At 39.2% G+C, this 20,410-nt stretch overlaps 2 protein-coding genes across 4 annotated transcripts; one reads left to right on the top strand and one right to left on the bottom strand.

The window, feature by feature from the left end:
- Positions 1-182: 182 nt before the first annotated feature.
- On the bottom strand, positions 183-14,944 carry LOC136260139 (cytochrome P450 3A24-like). Of its 3 annotated transcripts, XM_066053764.1 has the most exons (15): positions 14,790-14,921; positions 12,350-12,493; positions 12,024-12,120; positions 11,538-11,590; positions 11,396-11,492; positions 11,147-11,272; positions 11,005-11,093; positions 10,447-10,610; positions 10,262-10,395; positions 8,644-8,779; positions 6,466-6,578; positions 5,447-5,535; positions 2,945-3,082; positions 387-549; positions 183-334 (listed from the first exon to the last, which is right to left on the bottom strand). In XM_066053764.1, exons 3-15 carry the CDS (start codon positions 12,057-12,059, stop codon positions 260-262), a joined length of 1,413 nt encoding a protein of 470 aa, XP_065909836.1. In that variant the 5' UTR covers positions 12,060-12,120; positions 12,350-12,493; positions 14,790-14,921; the 3' UTR covers positions 183-259. The 3 variants fall into 3 exon arrangements, with proteins under 3 accessions (XP_065909836.1, XP_065909835.1, XP_065909838.1); XM_066053763.1 differs by lacking the exon at positions 12,350-12,493 and having other exon boundaries at positions 14,790-14,944; XM_066053766.1 differs by lacking the exon at positions 14,790-14,921 and having other exon boundaries at positions 12,350-12,501.
- A 312-nt stretch (positions 14,945-15,256) lies between these two features.
- LOC136261667 (uncharacterized) lies at positions 15,257-20,167 on the top strand. Its single transcript, XM_066055708.1, has 2 exons — positions 15,257-15,318; positions 15,462-20,167. The coding sequence occupies exon 2, from the start codon at positions 15,473-15,475 to the stop codon at positions 20,039-20,041; it is 4,569 nt and encodes a 1,522-aa protein (XP_065911780.1). The 5' UTR covers positions 15,257-15,318; positions 15,462-15,472; the 3' UTR covers positions 20,042-20,167.
- The last annotated feature ends 243 nt before the right edge of the window (positions 20,168-20,410 follow it).

Genomic DNA, 20,410 nt, shown 5'->3' on the forward strand with positions numbered 1-20,410 from the left:
TGCCCTCACCAACCATATCTCCTTATTTATAAGCTTGCTAATTATACTACTCTGAAGAATACTGTGACTGCTCTATTAGAGTATCTAAGTCTTTTAAACAGGTATTCAAGGCCCCTTTCAGGCTGGGGCCCAGGGAAAAATACCCCAGTTGCCCCCCCCTGTGGGTTGCCCTGGCATATGGATCGAGCTTCACATACAAGATATAAAAAAATGCATCATGATTAATAAAAATAAGTGATGACTAATAGCTGTGATGACACTACCGAGACTGTAACAACAGGTATACACCATTGGCAGGAGCAACAGTGAGGCCCAACTTCCGTTTCAATGGTATCTGTGACATGACAAGTATTATCACCAACACACTAGTATGATGTGTAACAAACCTCTGTGTCAGCACATGCAACAAACTTCATCTGTCTGATTATTGGGACCAGTAACATCTTTGCCTCAAGCATCGCAAATCGTAGACCAATACAATTGCGAGGACCACCTCCAAATGGTATGAAGGCACAAGGATGCCTCTTCTCTTTTTCTCCTGGTAAGAACCTACCACATTAATGATATATGGTTGGTAACACATTCTTGTTTGAATTGCAAACTTATAATTACAATATCTTATAAAATAGCTAAGTATGCTTCAGTGGCGTATCGTTGGAGGTTGGTCACGTATCCACCAAACATTTTGTGATCTTAAATGATATTAAAGAAAAGTTCAACCCCAACACCTCAGTATCAATAAAAAATATTCTAATGCGTGAATTGATATGGTAAATTTTCGGTTCCCAGAGTCTTGTTTCAGTAACCCAACACACTTTGCGTGGCTTTCCTAGCTAAAACACAAATGCTACATTATGCATACACCTGTACTTCTTGTAAATGTGACAAAAAGATTTCATAGTAATTCAAATACCATGTTTGGATGCACGGTTGCACGTAGAAGACACACGACCAACCTCCTCTGGTGGCACATCTAGACTGCCTGTATGGCTGGCAAGGCACAGGGCTACTGTCTGGTACCAAAGGCAGCCCAGGGTCTCTCATGAATTTACAATTACATAAGGAAATTCAAACCTATTTCAATGTAACTAATTCTTATTTTGCACTTATCCTATCATTGATAAAACACATAAAACTGTCACACTGCTTTTAGTGTACATGTGTAGTTAACAAAGATGCACAGAAAGATCATTAAAAATTATTTTTTCATTCATAAACATCAGCAGGTACCACATGTGTATCTGCATCAGTGTACACATGTGGTTAACATCATTAACTCATCACCCATAGGCCATAGCTACATATATGATCTCTCTCTCTACTTATTGCATCATTATAGTGGTGAATCACAATGAATAAACCAGTTTCATCACAAGAAACAGGAGTCAGTTACAACCAGGGGTGTATCTAGCCCAAGCATGATGCCCGGGCAAACCCATTTACCTGTACACATAGTCCAGTGAACAACCTGTGTGGGTTCATACATGCATTCATCAAATTGTTGCTTTCAAGTGCATGGCATGGCTAGCTACAGTTATTAACTCTTATCTGTATGCATATAGAATGGCTCATCAGTCTACAATTGCTCCATACTAGTCTCTAGCTACGATGCATACATCGATTGTGGGACTGCAGCATCACGTGCCACACAAAAGGATACTTCCAACTCAATACTACTGAACCGATAGATATCTTGCACTGCACGACTCGTACTTGTGCGGATCACAAAACTGTCATGACACTCGTTCATCTACTCAGTGTAGGGGCATTCATTTCCTGTAACCACCCGCCAACTCTACCACACTCTGCTGAGTGGTCCTACAAAGTATTGTCAGCAGTTCTCTCACGGTATTCCCTTGACATTCCTTCATCGTAGTTGTGTCACAATAAATCCGGGCACTGACTATTCAGCATTATAGACCTCTACCTGCTGAAATCAAATAACCAAACAGCTAGTCGTCTTGAGTATTTTCCACTTTGCGTGGTCAGGTTTGTAGCATGGTTTGCGTACAAGCAAACTCCAAACTATCATCACTTTGATGAGGTTACAAATTCATACTAATCATTTGGGCAGGCACATCTCCGTTTTTCAGATTTAAATATACTAACTGGTAATCTACGGAGCTATTATTAGAAGTCAGGCTCTTAATTAAATGTGCAGTGCTTATTTTCCATTCAAGAATTTGCTGCAAGCGTTCGCTACAGTCAATGGTGCCCTAGTGGATAGAATCGTAATTAATAAATTGTGAACAGTGTATTTTCATGCATGGCTGCCATGCCAGAAGATTTTCTGATGCCCGAGCAAGGTGAGCTAATGCCTGGGTGTAGATACGCCACTGGTTACAACTTCAGAAGCTGTAGATATTTTATATACACAGATCCTATAATGGCCTCTCTATTAGAGTATCTCGATCTTGCTACAAGTTCCATTGGTATAGTGGGACAGACTTCTACTAGGACCACCCCTAGATATTGCAAGATAAATGTTCCTACAGTGGCATGTGAACCAACTTAACACATACGCTACACGGTAACACACACTACAAACACACATGCACACATGTACGTACACACTAGGACTGGAATAAAGGCTCGGAAACTTCAAAACCTTCAGAGGCTTTGTAACCTTTAAAGGCAGTTTTACCCCTCCAAAGCTTCATAACCATGGATACTACCAATGACATATCTAATCAGTAAAAAAAAAGCCATGTGCTTTTTCAAAGCATGCAAATATCATTGACAAAATTATGGTACTAAGCAGTTGCACTAGAACCTGTACTACAACTGCAACAAAGTGTGAGACCATATGGGTATACACCCATCAGTTATGATCATACCATGACATAATCTATAAAGTTTCGGTGGCTTTCTTGTAAGAAGCTTTGGAGGGTAAAATTTGACCTTCGTTCCAGCCCTAACACACATGTTAGACACACTTGATTACCTCTCAGGAATAAATTTATCCGGGTCTGGCCACAGCTCTGGATTACGGTGAGTGAGCTCAATGGGGACTTCAACTACAGCTCCCTTAGGAATTGTTACACCATTAATGATGACTGTTTCACCAGCTACTCTTGCAGACCTGCACAGTAAATCACAACAAATACACAACAAATACATAACAAATACACAACATGCCATCCACGTGGCACATGACATACCAGTGGTAACTCTCAATTAATGGTACAAGCTATATGATAGTTAAATATTTACCTGAACTACAAACTCTACCATACAATTTAGCTCTAGCAAATTGTGAATTTAAGTGCCACACCTTTTTAACCTAGAAAATAATCACCGTACGAACTATCTTGTGTACCACCATAGCAGAATTCTGTTAATAATAGTTAACGTTTTCCTCTGCTTCATTGTGTTGTTGCTATCAACTGTGACATCTATAGTGATGATTATTACATATAGCTACTTATTCATAACAGTACAGTCTTAGGCAAAAATTCCAGGGCTCTAAAAGTAATGAGGTAGTTCTTATTAATTAATGATATTGTATAGTACATCTTAGCTGGGATTGGGACCTACTTGGCATGGTCAAGCAGACTTATTAAAGAGGTGGCCATTAAGTGGGGTTTCAATTATTATTTTATTATTACTGGACAACAGGGTTACTGACATGTCCAGGGGACCAGCCCAAAATAGTTACAAAATCACTTTCAAGCAATAGTTACAGTACTGGTAGGTTATTCCAGTCATTTATAATTCTGGGAAAAAAACTGTATCTGTATGAATTAGTTCTTACTGAAGGAGTGAAATGGATGGTGACGATGTGTAGGATAGGAGGTGGTGGAGAAGTATGGAGGAATCTTCAAGACTGAGAGATCATTTATAATAGAATTATAGAAAATGCTAGTCTTGAAATTGTGCATCGAAGTGATAAAGTGGGCCACTGGACGTCTTCAAGCATAGATATAACACTACTATTGCAATCATAGTTGAATGTTACCCAACGAGCACCTTGTCTTTGTACCATTTCTACATTAATTCATACAAGCATGTGGATATATTAAAAGTACACACGAAGTAGGGTTCCAGCAATAAAAGTAGTGAAATAAGATATATGAATGATGATGGCTATTACAACATAGCTATGTAGGAAAAAATCCCTACATCGACATGTTAACACCATCTGTTCAATGGAATTTTCCGACATGGCAATAGTTTCATATCTTTTGTTTCACTACTATGGATCCCTACTTCATTTTAAAATTTTAATTGTACTAATTAGTAAACTTTTTTTGTTATAGCATAGCTATGCATGTTATACAGGTGTGGCTGTGACTGCTGTACTAAAGTATCTCAATTGCCTTGCTTATCCCAAGTAAGCTACACAATAGCATGGTTTGCCATGCCTAGTTCTCTACAGAAAAACGACAGCTGATTACAGCTAGATCATTAAGGGGTGTGGTCATGGCATGCTCTGATCGTTAAGGATGATGTGGCGGAAAGTTCTGATCATTTAGGGACATGGTCAGAGCACATAATTGTTTTATAAGTGCAGCTACATGTATCTACTCCAGCACTTTAAATAGTTTTGAGACTCCCAAATATGTTCCTCTTTGAGAAGGAAAATTGGAAAATTAATGCTTTCTTCCATGAAGATGACCATGTAACTGAAGGAAAGTCAAAGCGCAGAAGGCAGACATTTGCCAGAACCAGAAAAGGTACATGCTACCAGTGAGTTTGTTATTGTGGCATGCAGTGGTGCTTATTGGTCTCTAGTCTTGTGACTAGTACCGTGGTCACACAGGCAGGCAGGCAGGCAGGCAGGCAGGCAGGCAGGCAGGCAGGCAGGCAGGCAGGCAGGCAGGCAGGCAGGCAGGCAGGCAGGCAGGCAGGCAGGCAGGCAGGCAGGCAGGCAGGCAGGCAGGCAGGCAGGCAGGCAGGCAGGCAGGCAGGCAGGCAGGCAGGCAGGCAGGCAGGCAGGCAGGCAGGCAGGCAGGCAGGCAGGCAGGCAGGCAGGCAGGCAGGCAGGCAGGCAGGCAGGCAGGCAGGCAGGCAGGCAGGCAGGCAGGCAGGCAGGCAGGCAGGCAGGCAGGCAGGCAGGCAGGCAGGCAGGCAGGCAGGCAGGCAGGCAGGCAGGCAGGCAGGCAGGCAGGCAGGCAGGCAGGCAGGCAGGCAGACAAAAACTTTAGTTTTTGGTGCTTTTAAAATATTCAATATCCAGCCATACACGCATGTTTTTTTTAAATGCTGGATTTGAAGTTAGATGCACTAAGACTATTCTGTAAAAGATTTTCGTCACATATGATGTTTCTATTGTGGTTTTTAATGGCAGCACTTTGGGCAGCACCCATCATTTAGGTGTGAACCCTACTAAACAGTACGACCTTACTGTTTTGAACAAGGGTTTTAGCTACAAGTCCATCTAGATCTATAATGCACACTGTATTTATCAGCACACAACAACTTATAACAAGAAACAAACACTTACCTAGACACAGGTGGATAGAACCTTAATGACTCGCACAACACCATATCTAAATACTGCACACCTTGACAAGCTTCATAAGTTGTAGCAGTCTACAGGTCAGAAATGGTGATAAAGTTCATAAACTATACACAGTGTCGCTGACAATTCTAGTTTAGGTTGTAAAATTCAGTTCATATATTAATACATGAGTACAACAAGAATTTTGCTTAATTATGCAGTGTGCTAGGTAGAGGGGCAGGGGTCTAGTCTCGTGTAGCCAGACCACTTTTTCTCGGTACGGCGTTTATCGATTGCCTTTTTCGAGCAGGCGCTTATAACGAAATCGATAAGCGCTGTGCCGAGAAAAAGAACAAAATGACCAATCATAGAGCATCTAACAATCGCTGTGCAAGTAACACCTCATGCTTCTCTTAGAATTAATAAAAGCTTGACCTTATCAATGCCAATTAACAGTTCTCTATCATCAGTAGAAGCAGGGTAGAGGTGTACAAATTATCAACAGTGAACTTGTAGCAGTAAGACTGTACATGCTATACTGTACATGCTATACTGGCAGTTAGATACTCTCCCCAATTATATATCATGAACTCTTGGTGGTTAAGGAGTTATCAAATATTTGGTATCCAGATAGTAAAGTTTGTCATTTGTTTCATCACTAACTTTCATGCATGTGTGTAGTTTCATGATTTGTGCTCCAATGCATGGAAGTGTTTCTAATAAATAAATAGCATCAGGCATTCCTAAGATGCCTTCCCCCCAAACTCTACAAAAAAAATGCACACTTTCATTTGACATGCAAAGGAGATCAAACATGCAAATCACTGTACTATGTGTCATGCAAATCCAATGAAAATTTGAAGAATATTGGCCAATTTTCAACCAGAAAAACTCTTTACTCTCATGCCTGACATACTGATCATCATATTATGTGGTTCAACATACCAGGCTCACATTATATAGTCAAGTATACAATGGTATACTACCCACACACAACATGCAATATGGCTGATAATACTTACAGGATTCTCATTGTAAAACTGCTCAATTTCTCGATACAACTCATCCTGTTTGTCTTGATTAAGTGCCAGCAGATATGATGTGTATGCCAGACAAGTGCTGGTAGTCTCATATCCTACACAATGTAACACATTATCAACTAATAAGAGCTAACGGGATAACAGTAATAAAATACTGGCACTCGTTTATTCCCTCCTAGAATCCCTTCATACATGGAACCAGTGGCATCTAGAGGAAATTGCTGATCTCAGGAGTGGCTGCTGAGAGTATAGGAGGGTGCAACCCTCAACTGTAGTAATGGGCAGCGGGTATTGAGAATTCTGAGATTCAATACGGTATAAATAAATATATAAGGCTTTTAAATATCTTTTGCCCTTGGCATTATGCATCTAATGGACACTAAAATAATAGCAATAAACGAGGTAACCAGAATATTTAATAAATCACAGTATTTACAAGAATAAAATGCTTTGGAATAGCTCACTTGTAATGTATACAAGTACACAGAAAAATTTGGAATTTTTAACTAGAGTAGGGACCATAGCACATCGATAAAAAGTACTGAAACAAGCTGGAGTAGTGCACGATGTTAAATCACAGTAAAACAATAAGAAGTGTTATATCCCTACTGTGCATTTCCATTATATATATGGTATCTTGAGCACAGTAGGGATATAACACTTCTTATTGTTTTACTGTGATTTAATATCATGTACTACTCCAGCTTGTTTCAATACTTTTTTTATCAATGTGCTATGGTCCCTACTCTAGTTGAAAATTCCAAATTTTTCTATGTTGTGCAGAGGTGCTTTTCGAACAGTTCTTGATTTGAAAATGATGCGTAACGGGTTGAACATAACTGACAACGAAGTGTAATTGATACTTCACTTTTCAGATGATAATTGGGGCACGCGGCGCCATTTCAGATGCAGTATGCGTGGGTTCACCAGTCATAATAATTATTTACAAAAAAAAGTTAACAAACAAGTCCGAGACGCATTCCAAAAGAAATGGTGCCGCGCCCTAGTCATATCAATTATCGTCTGAAAAGTGAAGTATCCATTACGCTTCGTTGTCGGCTATGTTCAACCCATTACACAACACTGCAGGGATTTTTCTAGAAAATAAATTCAGGGGGGCAATCTGAGTTTTTCAGAAATTGAGGGGGGAAGGGGGGGCAGAATTTAAATTAGGCTCAATCCCCCCCCCCATCATTAGGTTTAACTTAAATTAGGCTGGTTGAGACAGAGGGGCAAAATCATTTTCAGGGGGGGGGGCAAAATTCCCCACTAGAAAAATCCCTGTAACAGTACGAATCAAAAACTGTTTGACAAGCACCTCTGCTATCAAAATAGCCATTATGAAAAATACGGACGATTTCCGTTACGCGAAGGGAAGCCATCATGTGCTATCGCCAAATCGACACTTTTCGCTGTCAGCAAAGATGAATGGGACACAAAGGAGGACACTGGTAAGTCCATGAAGAATGCATTGTACGTACTGCGGTATGCCAAAAGGCACCTGTCGGGACGAAGTGACGTCGAACAATGAAAAAAATCAAGCCCGTAGCCTTAGCCGTTATCGAGTTAAGCTTGTCTGAAGGCATCACTCAGTCACTTACTTACTCAGTCAGTCAGTAGAAAATACATTATTTTTAAAATTCCGTAGCAACTTGTTGGAAGCGTTTCGGGTCGATCTGAAAGCTTGTTTGGGGTTAGTTTTACCTAACCAATACTGCCTCATCATCGTCAGGGGAAATTGAGGCTGTTTTTTGGGTGATATTGTTTCGTGGGCCACGCCTACTCCTTTGTGGTCCCTACTATACAGTACTATCGTACTGTATGATACCAACAGTATCCTTCAATCACTATTGATATTTTGCGGTGTTTCAATTATCATGATACCTAAAGCATCATTTGGTGTGTATAAATATTGATCAAGTTCCAACTTTATGCAACCTCAAGACACTGTAGCCATTTTAGCTTTTATGATGTCTCAAGGTTCACCAGAGGTAATAATTTGAAGTATTCAGATATAACATCCACTTATTTAGCCAAATGTACTGTAGGACCATCAGAACTACAATTGATTTTGAAATTATAAGATTAAACATCCTCACACTTGTTTGTTCATAACTACCGTACTGTATGATATCAATCTATTTTTCGGTTGTACCCTACCTGCTATGAAGAAATGAGTGATGTGGGCTACAATCTCACTATCATGCAAGCCCTTGGTGGTGTTCTTGTTAGGAGTCTTAGCAAACCCTTCTTCATCTTCTCTTGCAGCAAGTATCAGTTCTAATATGTCCTTCCTCTGTAGGGGATATTGATATAGACAATATTAGCAAGTGTACTTGTCACCTTGAGACCATAGAAACTAGTATATTTAAAATCTAAAATGGAGTAGGGATCCAAGCAATAAAAAGTAGTGAAAAATGAATGATGGTACTATAGCATAGCTTTGTGAGAAAATCCCTTTATAGCAAATATTTTGTTCAATGCCAAAGTAGGGATTTTCCCACCGAGCTATGCTGTAATACCATCATTCATCTCTTGTTTCACTACATTTTATCACTTGGATCATTCTTAAATTAATAAGTTTTAAATATACTAGTTTAGTTTTTTTCGTCATAGCAATATGATAGCATACAGCTATAAATGCATGACTGTTCTATTAGGGCGACTGCTGTATTAGAGTATCTTGAGCCTTTCACCTACTAGGGGCATGTCACTATTTCATATTTTCACTTTGCTAGCATTATAAATACCACTAGACCAATAATAAGGGTGTGTGGTCATCGTGATCACATAAATAGATTGTTAAGAGGAGTGGTATCCATGCTCGATCCTTATTAATCCATTACTATGTGTGGTCTCGATCCAATTGTGAAGTTACAGGTAAGTACCAAGCATAAGTACTTTAAATAAATTTTGTGGCATCTAAATATGCTGTACAAGGAAAGTGTTGATATAAAAATTAATGTCTCAATATGGTTTCATTGCATAAAGAAGACAATTACCAACCTGATAAGAAAAGACAGGGCACACACTTGTCGGAATCCCAAAAGGTACATGCCACTGGTGATCGAGTTTGGTATTGTGGCATAAAATGATGGCCGTGTGCAGCTTTGTTTGGCCTCCAGCCCTGCGACTGTGATTGGGCAGGCTGACAGACAAAATTTCGAGTTTTGATGATTAAAAAAAATTATATCCAGCCACCTGTACGTGTTTCTTGTTTTTAAGCTGTATTTGATGTTAATATTATTCTGTAAAGGTGTTTTTCATCTTGTAAGATGTCTCTAGGATGATTTTAAAGGTGGAATTTTAGGCGTGGTGCGTCATTTTTTGGGGGATCCCTACTCAGATAATGAGTTACACGCACGCAGAAAGAGTTCAGAAAAACTATATCGTTATCAAACTCCACTTAAAAACACTTAGTGACGTAGTAAATTGACTGTTGTAATCAGTATTGTTTTAGCCATAGTGAAGGAGGCTGCTTATCCAATTCACCAAACTCAATGGTGATGGACAGAAATTCTTAGCTTTTCATTTACAAAATCTCAGTAGCACTCAACACAACAAATACATCACACTGCAGAAGCTTCTGCCCACACTGGTTGATAGTGGCCAATAGAGGCCATCACTATTGGGAAATGATCAGTACTCATTATCTGACCTGTGCTATTCGTATAAATTGCAGTGGTTAAAATACTAAAATGACTTTCATTTCAGCTGTTAGGTCACCACTAAAGGCAGAAGCCTGCACAACAGTGACACTTGACACTGTTAGGTGTACCTTGCCCTTATTGCCATGGGAGCGTCGTTCTTGTACAAGCTTCTTAGCTGTAACCTCCATGTATTGCCAGCTAAGTCCATAAGGTGATTTTTGATTAAAATATCGGATGAATGGTAACAGCCATGGAAAGTTTGCTAAAAGAAAGATGCAATAATATAGCAACACCAGAGAACTTGTTAACTCACAGAAAAGCACACGTGTAGTCAGAGCATTAAGAGCACTTCCTGTTTGCTGGGCTGCCATGGCATTGGCAACAGCAGCCACTAATGCTCCATGCTCCCCCATGTCTTCTGAAGATGCTCCCAGTGATGTTGACAACAACACATCCATAGTGTAGTTACCATACCAACTGTGTGAACAATAAATTTAGATTAAAAATTATTAATGTTAAAAATGAATTAGGGTTCCAGTAGTGAAACAAGAGATGATGGTAGCTATTACAACATAGCTATAAGGAAATCCTTACATCCACCGTCTGTTTAATGCCATCTTGTTCACTACTTTTTATCACTGGAACCCTACTTCATTTCAGTTTGTTAACTTTTTTTGTATAGCATAACTATGTTAAACATGTGTGGCTGCGACTGCTTTAATAGGGAATATCGGTCTTGCTGTACTGTTCAATAATGAGTGAATTGAAGAAATGTATTTATAATTGGCATATATGTGTATAAAGGGTCTTGTGTGTTTAGTGGACATAGTCCCTATAGTATTACTTTGTCCATACAACAATATGTGCTCACCTAAAGACATCTACTGCAATACCACTATCACATGACTCTGTGAACCTTTGCATCATGTGATCTGAGCAGTCCTGCATGATGGGTGCCATCTGGAACAAGACACAACAAAATTAATGATGAGCACCTAGAAGTGAAATCTTACAATCTTTAATTTTAGTGTACTAAAGGTTGGTGAAAGGATTTTTCGTGAACGTCGCCAGTGGTCTCCCTTTGTGGTCAATAAACCTTTGTGAACAATGTAACTGATAGTCTGTAGACCTAACAACTGCTGTAGGGAAGAACAAATTTAATGTCACTATGTGTACACTACATACACTCTAGCAACGCAAGCACATGTGATACATACACGCACGCACGCACGCACCAACACACACAGACACACTACACGTACCACTCTGTCAGTAAAGTGGTCAAAATCTTTAATCAACACTTGTTTCAAAATATCCAGGTCAGTCACTAATATATAAGGGTGGCAACCAACATAAAACCTGAAAAAATTATTGTTTATTTGCCATGACAGCAATACAGCTCACCCAACAACAGGTCCGTACTTGGCAACCATCTCTTCACCAAACTTCACCACACCCTACAATGTATTAAAACATACATATGATTAGTGAGAGGGTCTATTAGTGTTTTCTACAGCTGTAGCTATTAATAGTGTTACATACAAATCCATGGCTTGGAAATTTTGATGTTTTAGAGATCTATTTTCCATGTGTTGTTTCAAGTACATTTAGAGTATGTGTCATCCGGGGAGAAGGAGGCTGACCCCTATTTCTACAGCCTACAAGGGAAGATCGTGATATTTTGCTTTCTTTGCTGTAAGTTACGTATGGTAAACAGGCTCTACCTACATGTATACTATCCAGTCTATAACTGACATGCTCATTAGCTTTGAGGAACTAACATGGAGTCTCGTGACTGAGTTAGAAATGGTATATACAAACTTCAGTTATAATGGTAGCAGGTATCAATGTAACAATAGGATTAATATTGACAGTCAGAACAATGCTAACCTTGCCAAACATTTCTTGAATGTTGCCAAAAAACATGGTTGGAGTTGGCCCCTGAATTCCTGCTCTTTTTAGAATTTGGAAAGGAGCATACCAGAACCTGTGGGTGGATAGTAGCAACAATTAGACAAATTAAATTGGGAGTGTGATGATACAGTACAAACTGTATGATTCATACATTATCGTGACATTGCAACAGGATTTTCCAGGATAGATACATACAATACGACAGTGCACACTCCAACTTGTGTCTCCCAATATACACATGTACATCTACACTAATGACAACACAACACTACTGAGTTTGTCACCAATTTAATTTTTCATACCTTTTCTGCACTATGTCTCACGCATCAATGACTAAAATATGACATGGGTATTTCCTGCCACACCAAAGGGGAAGTTACATGGCTATCGTATGGTTGAAACACTATCCTTGGTCTGGTATAGTGGGACCTCCATTATCCGGACACCTATGAGCCAGTTAAATAACCAAAGTATTCAGATAAGTGAATCTGTAAATAAAGCCCATTCATTCATCATACACGGATAGCAAGTGACTCCATGAAAGCATTAGAAAAACCAATAATTATTATTAGTATGGTCTACTATGGGGGTTCTAGAACAAAAATGTGGCTTACAGTGTTAATAACTTGAATTTAATACCCATATGCAAGCCTCTATTATACACTTGAGTGTACAGCAGGTATCAATTTTGGTACTATATACAAAAATACTTCAAAAACAAAATAATAATAATAATAATGGGACATTGCAAAAAAAAAAAAACCTTTAAATTCTTAGCTACAGGAGATCACAAACAAAACTAAGTAGGGCTATACAGATAAACATAACAACTTAATAATTTATAGGATTTGTAAGTAGGGTACATAATGTTCAGTCAGTTGAGGTTACAAAGTACTGTAGTGAATCTACAATTCAGATGGTAAAGGATTGATGGAAATTACTAAGTCAACATATAAGGATGAAAATATTTGTCACAGTTGCAGGTTAAGGTTAATTTCTTTTGGCAAGGACTTCAACTATCGTCGCAGATACCAAAAGCCCTGAAACTTGCCGACAATCTACTTTGCAATCTGTACAACTTTACAATTTTTGAAACAATACCAAGCTCTAAATTTCTGTATAGCATCTGTAAAATTTTGTACATCATCCGTAATACCCTGTACACTAAACAGTGTCAACACCATGCTTTACGCTAAGATGTTGATCTGTAACATGTATAACACAATGGTCTGGGCATTGCTTGGGTTTCAACCTATTCATTCGTTCATTTCAAAAGAGATTTACTCATGAAGGTCAAGAAATTGTAAGTTGGGCACAGCTGACATATTTAATTATTGACATATATGATGGGACACAATACTGGAAGTCAAGACTAGTCTGGGGTTTATAACCTTTTAATTGGAAAGTGCCATCCCGAGACAATATAGGGTATGGCCATGTGAGACTAGGTTGGGCTTTCTCATCACCCGCCTGCATCACCTTCCACCCTGCCTCCTCTAAATTCATTATTGTTACAATTAATCACATGTACTAGCATATCCAAAACTAGTATTTTCAGCTAAGGAACTATTTCTTGAAAGGTGGTAAAGCACATAATCCTTGTAGTGACAGATAACCTGCTGCTGCTGTGATTTTGAGTGGCTTCCTTCATAATTACCACTGCCAGCATCAAATTTTGGAAATCGCTGATGAGAAACTAGCAATTCTACCTTAAAGAAGCTACTAAAATCAACTCATTGTAGCAAGAGTCAAGGGAGTGGCACTCCAATATATCCTGTACTCTGATCTTCGTCCTCGGTGAAAACGGAAGTCAAAAGTCAAGCAAGAAATTTGTACTACGTCAAAAGTCAAGTTCGTTTGTAAAGTGTATACCACAATTGATACTTTTAGAATTAGAATATAACTGTAATTTTACAAAATTTAGTCAAGAGTCAAGCATGGATTTAGCGTAAGACAAGGCTTATTTTTTTGAGTTTGACCACTTTGACCAAGGACGAAGATCAGAGTACAGGGTATATTGGAGTGCCACCCCCTTGATAATATGGGAGGTAATCACTGAGCTATCGTCCATTATGCTACAAACTTTTGGCCATGGTTATTGAAATTTCATTTACAATCTTTGCTGAATTTCCAAGATTGCACAGGATTGTTTAGAGTTTCGAACCCTGGCTTATACCACGTGACAACCCCTTGCATAGATCAACAGGCAGACACTGAGGAGCAGGGCCCCACTGAAAATCAGTTTTAATGATACTGAGTGAATTTTATTTTTTTTTTATTATTATTAACACTTTACAGTGACCAGCACTGAAGGTCTACAGCAACATGTGCTGCAGCCTTAGGATTACCTAACCTAACTTCAAGGACTTAGACTTAATGACCTATAGCTGGAAAGGTGTAACAGAAAAGGGGCCAAAGTAAGGAAAAAAATCCCTCCAACCCCAGGATTCGAACTGCAGGTCACCCAATGTCTAGTCGGGGCCACACTCAGTCTTCCTCCAGGAGGGATGGATTTTCTTCCTTAAACCTAAAGTATTTATTATTAACACTTTACAGTGACCAGCACTGAAGGTCTACAGCAACATGTGCTGCAGCCTTAGGATTACCTAACCTAACTCCCTTTAATATAGTAGACAAGGACGACACACCAGAGCTCACAATCGCAATGCGAGATTGTTGACTTGGAGCTCATTTTACATACATGCTGATATCATAGATGCTGATCACTGTTGATATACTTACGCATATAAGAAGTACAATACTAATCCAGCCACTGATATGGCGGCCCACGTAGAAATGCTCCACCCAAAAATACTCCAACCCTCTTCCATCACATAGAGCAGGATTTAGTGGACGTGTAAGCTCGCGTGAGCTATATTTCCAATCGATAAGCGCCGTGCGAGAAAAAGCGGTCTGGCCACGCGAGACTACTAGTATAGCTGTTGAACATCACAAAAGGGTCAAACGTAGAAAAAAATGGTATAGAAACAATTTTGGTATCAAAAGATGCAGAATTTTTCATATCCAAAATCCACCTTAATGGCATTCGGGGAATTTAATTTATGACCATTTATAATTGACAAACATTTTAGCCACATAACATTATTATGTACTTTCAATTGACTTAGTTTCTCTAATATGAAGGTACAATTTGTTTTAGCACTTGTGCAACAATGTTATCAGGTAGGACAATGACAATTAGCACCTCTAAAATTAATTGTGCATTATTTGGAAGATACCATGTGTGTGACTAAAAGGTTCTAATTTGAAGGTAAGCTGTTCACTGTTAGCCACCTATTTGTTAAATACACTATGTTAAATGTGTTAGCTTTATTATTTCACATTTATTTCGATAAGTAGTTGTTTCAGTAGTTTGAAGTTTTGTAACTAGTATATATATATATTGGATTGCAGAACAAGTTATCATGGTTGAAGAAGAACCTTCTGGAGCAAATAGCAGATTTGCAGTAGACAGTTGTGTTATATGTAGGCAGAATTTTGAAAAAGATAAAGCTATCACAGTGACAGAAAAGGGTATGATGAGTCTTATCAGCTTCAGTAAAAAACGTGGACATTCAATGCTTTATGCTCACTTAACTGAATGTATCAGCAGTACACCTATTGGAAAGGTCTTAGTACATAAACACTGTCGTCGAGATTATACCAACCAAAGAAGGGCCACTTGTTCCAGGAATATTGAAGAGGACCAGCTTCCACAAGCAAAGAGGTTAAGATCTAGCATGTCGTCATTCAATTGGAAAGAAAACTGCATGCTATGTGGGAAAAATATTAAATTTGATGCTCGCCACCCAGAGAGGAGCAAAATACACAATGTTACAACACTTACCATGCATGATAATCTACTAGAGTGTTGTGACAAAAGGGGTGATGAATGGGCATCTGAGGTTCAAAAACGTTTGCATGGTTGTTTTGACTTGGTTGCAGCAGAGGCAATTTACCATTCAAATTGTTATTCACGTTTTTTGCTTAATAAGGGGAATACTTTATCCACATCAAGTGTTCTAGGTAGGACCAAAGATAGAGAAATGCTGTATTGGTTCCAATTGTTGTGCCATTGGCTTGAATCAGATGCCGATGCTGAGCTCTATACGTTAACAGAATTGCATGCCAAGATGTCGGAATTTTCTGATGGATCTGATGTATATACTCTTAAATGGCTTAAACAGAAATTGCATGAACATTACGAAGACTTCATATTCTTTGCAGATGTCGAGGGGCGTGGTACTGTTTTATGCTTTAGAAACATGGCAAGTTATATTATCAATGACAAATGGTATTCTGAAAAGAAAGAAAACACAGAAGAGGAAGCAGAGCGCATAGTGAGTGCTGCAGCTAAAATTATCAGGGCTGAAATCAGGGAAATAAATTATGACACAACATCATATCCCACCAATGAAGATGTTGCTGATGTTAATAAAGGTAGGGAATGGATACCACTCCATTTACAGACATTCCTGAAGATTGTAATACAGTCTGAACTGAAGCAGAATAGTATTGGCCATTCTATTGTACAGTCTGCTAGGCCTAGATCTGTTATAACGCCTACATTATTCGGCATTGGTGTGGAGATGGATCATGTGTTTGGGTCAAGGTGGCTTGTGAATGAACTGTCACGGTTAGGTTTCTCCATCACTTATGATGAGGTAAATAGATACAAACAATCCGTTATTCAGAGTGAAAGCCTCGATAACTTGCTTGCAGAGTACCTTCCCGGTGCTTTTACTCAGTGGGTTGCAGATAATGTTGACCGCAACGTGGCATCACTAGATGGTAATGGCAGTTTGTATGGTATGGGAATTATTGCTGTTTCAACTCCCAAAGATAATGTACCACTCATCACCAAGTCACGGGTAATCAGCAGACAGCAACGTGTCAAGGTAAATGAGCTAGTCAGGGATAAAGGAATACCTATCTTACAATATGTAATCCCACACAAACAGGGTCTTGCATCAGTTTTGTATAAATCAATCATTGAATTACAAGTTCCATACACGTTACCATCAGAGCTATACTCCAATCTTCTCTGGCACTCTGGATGGACATTCAGCAACACTACCAGACTGAGAGCAAATTGGTCGGGTTTTATGCAGAATGCCTTTTCTGACTGCCATGTTTCTTCTTGCAAATCTGAAGTGCTTCTTTTGCCTATTATTGATTTGAGCCCATCTGATGATAACTGTATGTATTCTACCTTAATCTACATTGAAGATCAAGCTGAACGATTGAATATCCCAACGCCATGTGTAACATTTGATCAACCATTGTGGCTCAAGGCAGTTGAAATGATACAGGCAAAATCACTGAATATGGTATGCAGGCTTGGTGGCTTTCACACTATGATGAGCTTTATGGGCAGCATCGGTGCAATGATGAAAGGGTCTGGACTAGAGGAAGCACTGGAAACTGTCTATGGACCAAATGCTGTTTCCCACATGATTTCAGGTAAATCTGTGTCTAGGGCATTGCGTGGGCATTTCTTGGTGGAGGCGGCTTTGGTAAATAAGTTAATGTTAGTCGTGCTACCATATCAAGAAGAGCTGGTGGAACACAATGAAGGTGAAGACACAAACGATTGTGAAGCATATGATGATGATCCCATATCAGACAAAATGGATGTTATAGAGGACAAGCTTAGTGTTGATGATGTAAAAAACATCTATGATCTGTATGAAGGAATCCAACTCCAATCTATAGCAATTGCTGATATCGCTGAATCAAAGGAACTACTAAAGTTGGAGGGGTGCCTACTTAAGTACAAATTATTTCTTGCTGAAAAATCACGAACAGCCAAATTGTGGTTGCAGTATATTGAGTATGTGGAGACTTTGAAGCTGTTCGTTCTGGCTGAAAGAACAGGGAATTGGAACCTGCATCTCATAGCAACTGAACAGATGTTGAACTTGTTTGCTGCAACTGGTCACATCAACTATGCAAAGAGTTCTAGGCTATATTTGCAACTAATGCGGGAGCTGCCTACTGATCATCCATGGCTTTATTGCTGCTTCATTGAACAAGGCTTTCACACTGTTCGTAGAAGTGACAGATACTGGGCTGGATTGTGGACAGACCTCATAATTGAACAAGTTATGATGAGATCAATCAAAAGCCGTGGGGGGTTAACAAGAGGAAGAGGAGTAACAGAATCTGTCCACCTTCAGTGGATTTACAGCATGCATAAATGTGCTGGGATCCACGATGCAATGACTACAGCCACAAATTTAAAGCACAGAACATCAGAACAGCACATTGAATTTGGAACTTCACGAAGCAAGCGGGATTATGAAGACCTGAGAAAGATTCAAAGTTGGTTTAATCAATATGAGCCATTTGACCCGAATCAACCCAAACTGTGTTCTTTGTCATCAGGTTTGACTGCTTCAGATGATGATGGTGTGAACTGTGATCAGACAGAACAGGTTGGTGCAAAAATACACAAGAAACTGGACAACATGAGCATCATTGATGCATCAATTAAAAGAAGTGACCAAGTTCGATCTCTTGACCATCTGCAACCTGGAATTCAAGTTGACAAAAAGAAAGTTACTATCAATCCAATGCTGCTGTTCTCGAGACTTATTGCTGTTGTACAGAGAGAAGAAGACATGGCTCAATTTTTTAACTATGAGCTTACAACAATCCCAACTTCCTTATTCAAGGATAATTATTTACGAAAAACTGACAAGTCACAGCTATCAAGGGGCTTAAAGAATTCTGTTGAACCATCTGCACTGAATATACAAGCAAAGTATGTTCTTGATGGTGGTGCTCTTATCCATAAACTTAAATGGATAAAGAAAGGAACATACCAAGACATAGTGAAACAATATGTGAGTTACGTACGTGCCAAGTATGGAAACTGCTGCATTGTTTTTGATGGCTACAAACAAGGTCCATCAATAAAAGATCATGAACATGAGAGGAGAGTAAAGAAAGCATGTGCAGATATACAACTAATTGAATCTATGGAAGCCAATGTAAATCAGGAGACATTTCTTTCAAATGAAGGTAACAAAGCCCAGTTTATTTCACTACTAAGTTGCTACTTAAAATCTGATGCCCAGGCTGTTCATAATTCTCCTGGAGATGCTGATACAATGATAGCTGCTTGTGCCCTTCAAATGGCTATGGAGGGAAAGGAGGTCAATGTGGTAGCAGATGACACGGATGTGCTCATCCTTTTAATGCACCACTGGACGGACGCTATGGCTGATGTGTATTTTCTGTCTGAGACCAAGAAATCACAGAAAAAAACTTTACAAGTGTGGAGAATACGCGATCTGATTTCTAAGGCTGGGAATATAGTGACATCTCAACTATTGTTCATTCATGCTTGGACTGGCTGTGATACTACCTCTGCAACTTTTGGACAAGGAAAAACAAACCTGGTAAAGAAAATCCAAGTATGTAAAGAAGTGCAACAGATTGCACTCTTGATGAGTGCTTCTTCTGCAACACCTGATGAAGTTGGCAAAGCAGGTGTTCGTTTATTTGTTATCCTGTTTGGTGGAAAGGATGGTGATTCTCTAAACTCATTGCGCCATGTGAAGTTCTTAGAGATGGTCTCAGCAAGTAAAGTGGTTGACCCACAGAAGCTACCTCCAACAGAAAGGGCAGCATACTTTCACAGTTTGAGAGTTCCTTTACAGGTGATGCTTTGGAAGATGCTCACCCATGAAGAGTGTCAATATAACCCAGAGGAATGGGGTTGGCGGCTTGATGGAACTAGACTAAATCCAGTCATGACAGATCTGCCTGCTGCACCAGAAACATTATTGAAGTTTGTTAGATGCAAGTGTAAACCTTCTTCTAGAAATCCATGCGGAACAAATGCATGCTCTTGCCGTAAAAATGGTCTTAAATGTGTAACCGCTTGTGGGGACTGCCGAGGGGTAAACTGTAAAAATACTGATGACATCATTCTTGAATTGGAGGAAGAAAACTTTGACTTAGAAGATGAAAGTACAATGTTATAAAAAGAAAAGGTCACTGTAACAATTTACTATAAAAAGATTTTAGTGGTGGTGTAAATATTGTTACTTTATGGCTAGTCGTATGTGTTATTTCCAAAGGAAATTTTAATAAGGAATAAAAAAAATTCCCCAAGGTAGATTTCAGTGGATTTTGGATATGTTGTTGTCTGAAAAATTACGCTTCTTTTGATATCAAAATTTCTTCTATACCATTTTTTTCCAGGTCCAACCCTTTAACAACCATACTATACCGGTATCAGCTGAGTGTTTTGCTTGTTTTTTGTTTCAGCCGTGACACTGTCAGTCTCCTTCTTTCTTTTGTGTACGAGCGGGAATATCTGGCAACATGCAGTGCTCACGTCAGTGTTGCCA

Source organism: Dysidea avara, chromosome 7, assembly GCF_963678975.1.
Source record: "Dysidea avara chromosome 7, odDysAvar1.4, whole genome shotgun sequence".
Classification (NCBI taxonomy): domain Eukaryota; kingdom Metazoa; phylum Porifera; class Demospongiae; order Dictyoceratida; family Dysideidae; genus Dysidea; species Dysidea avara.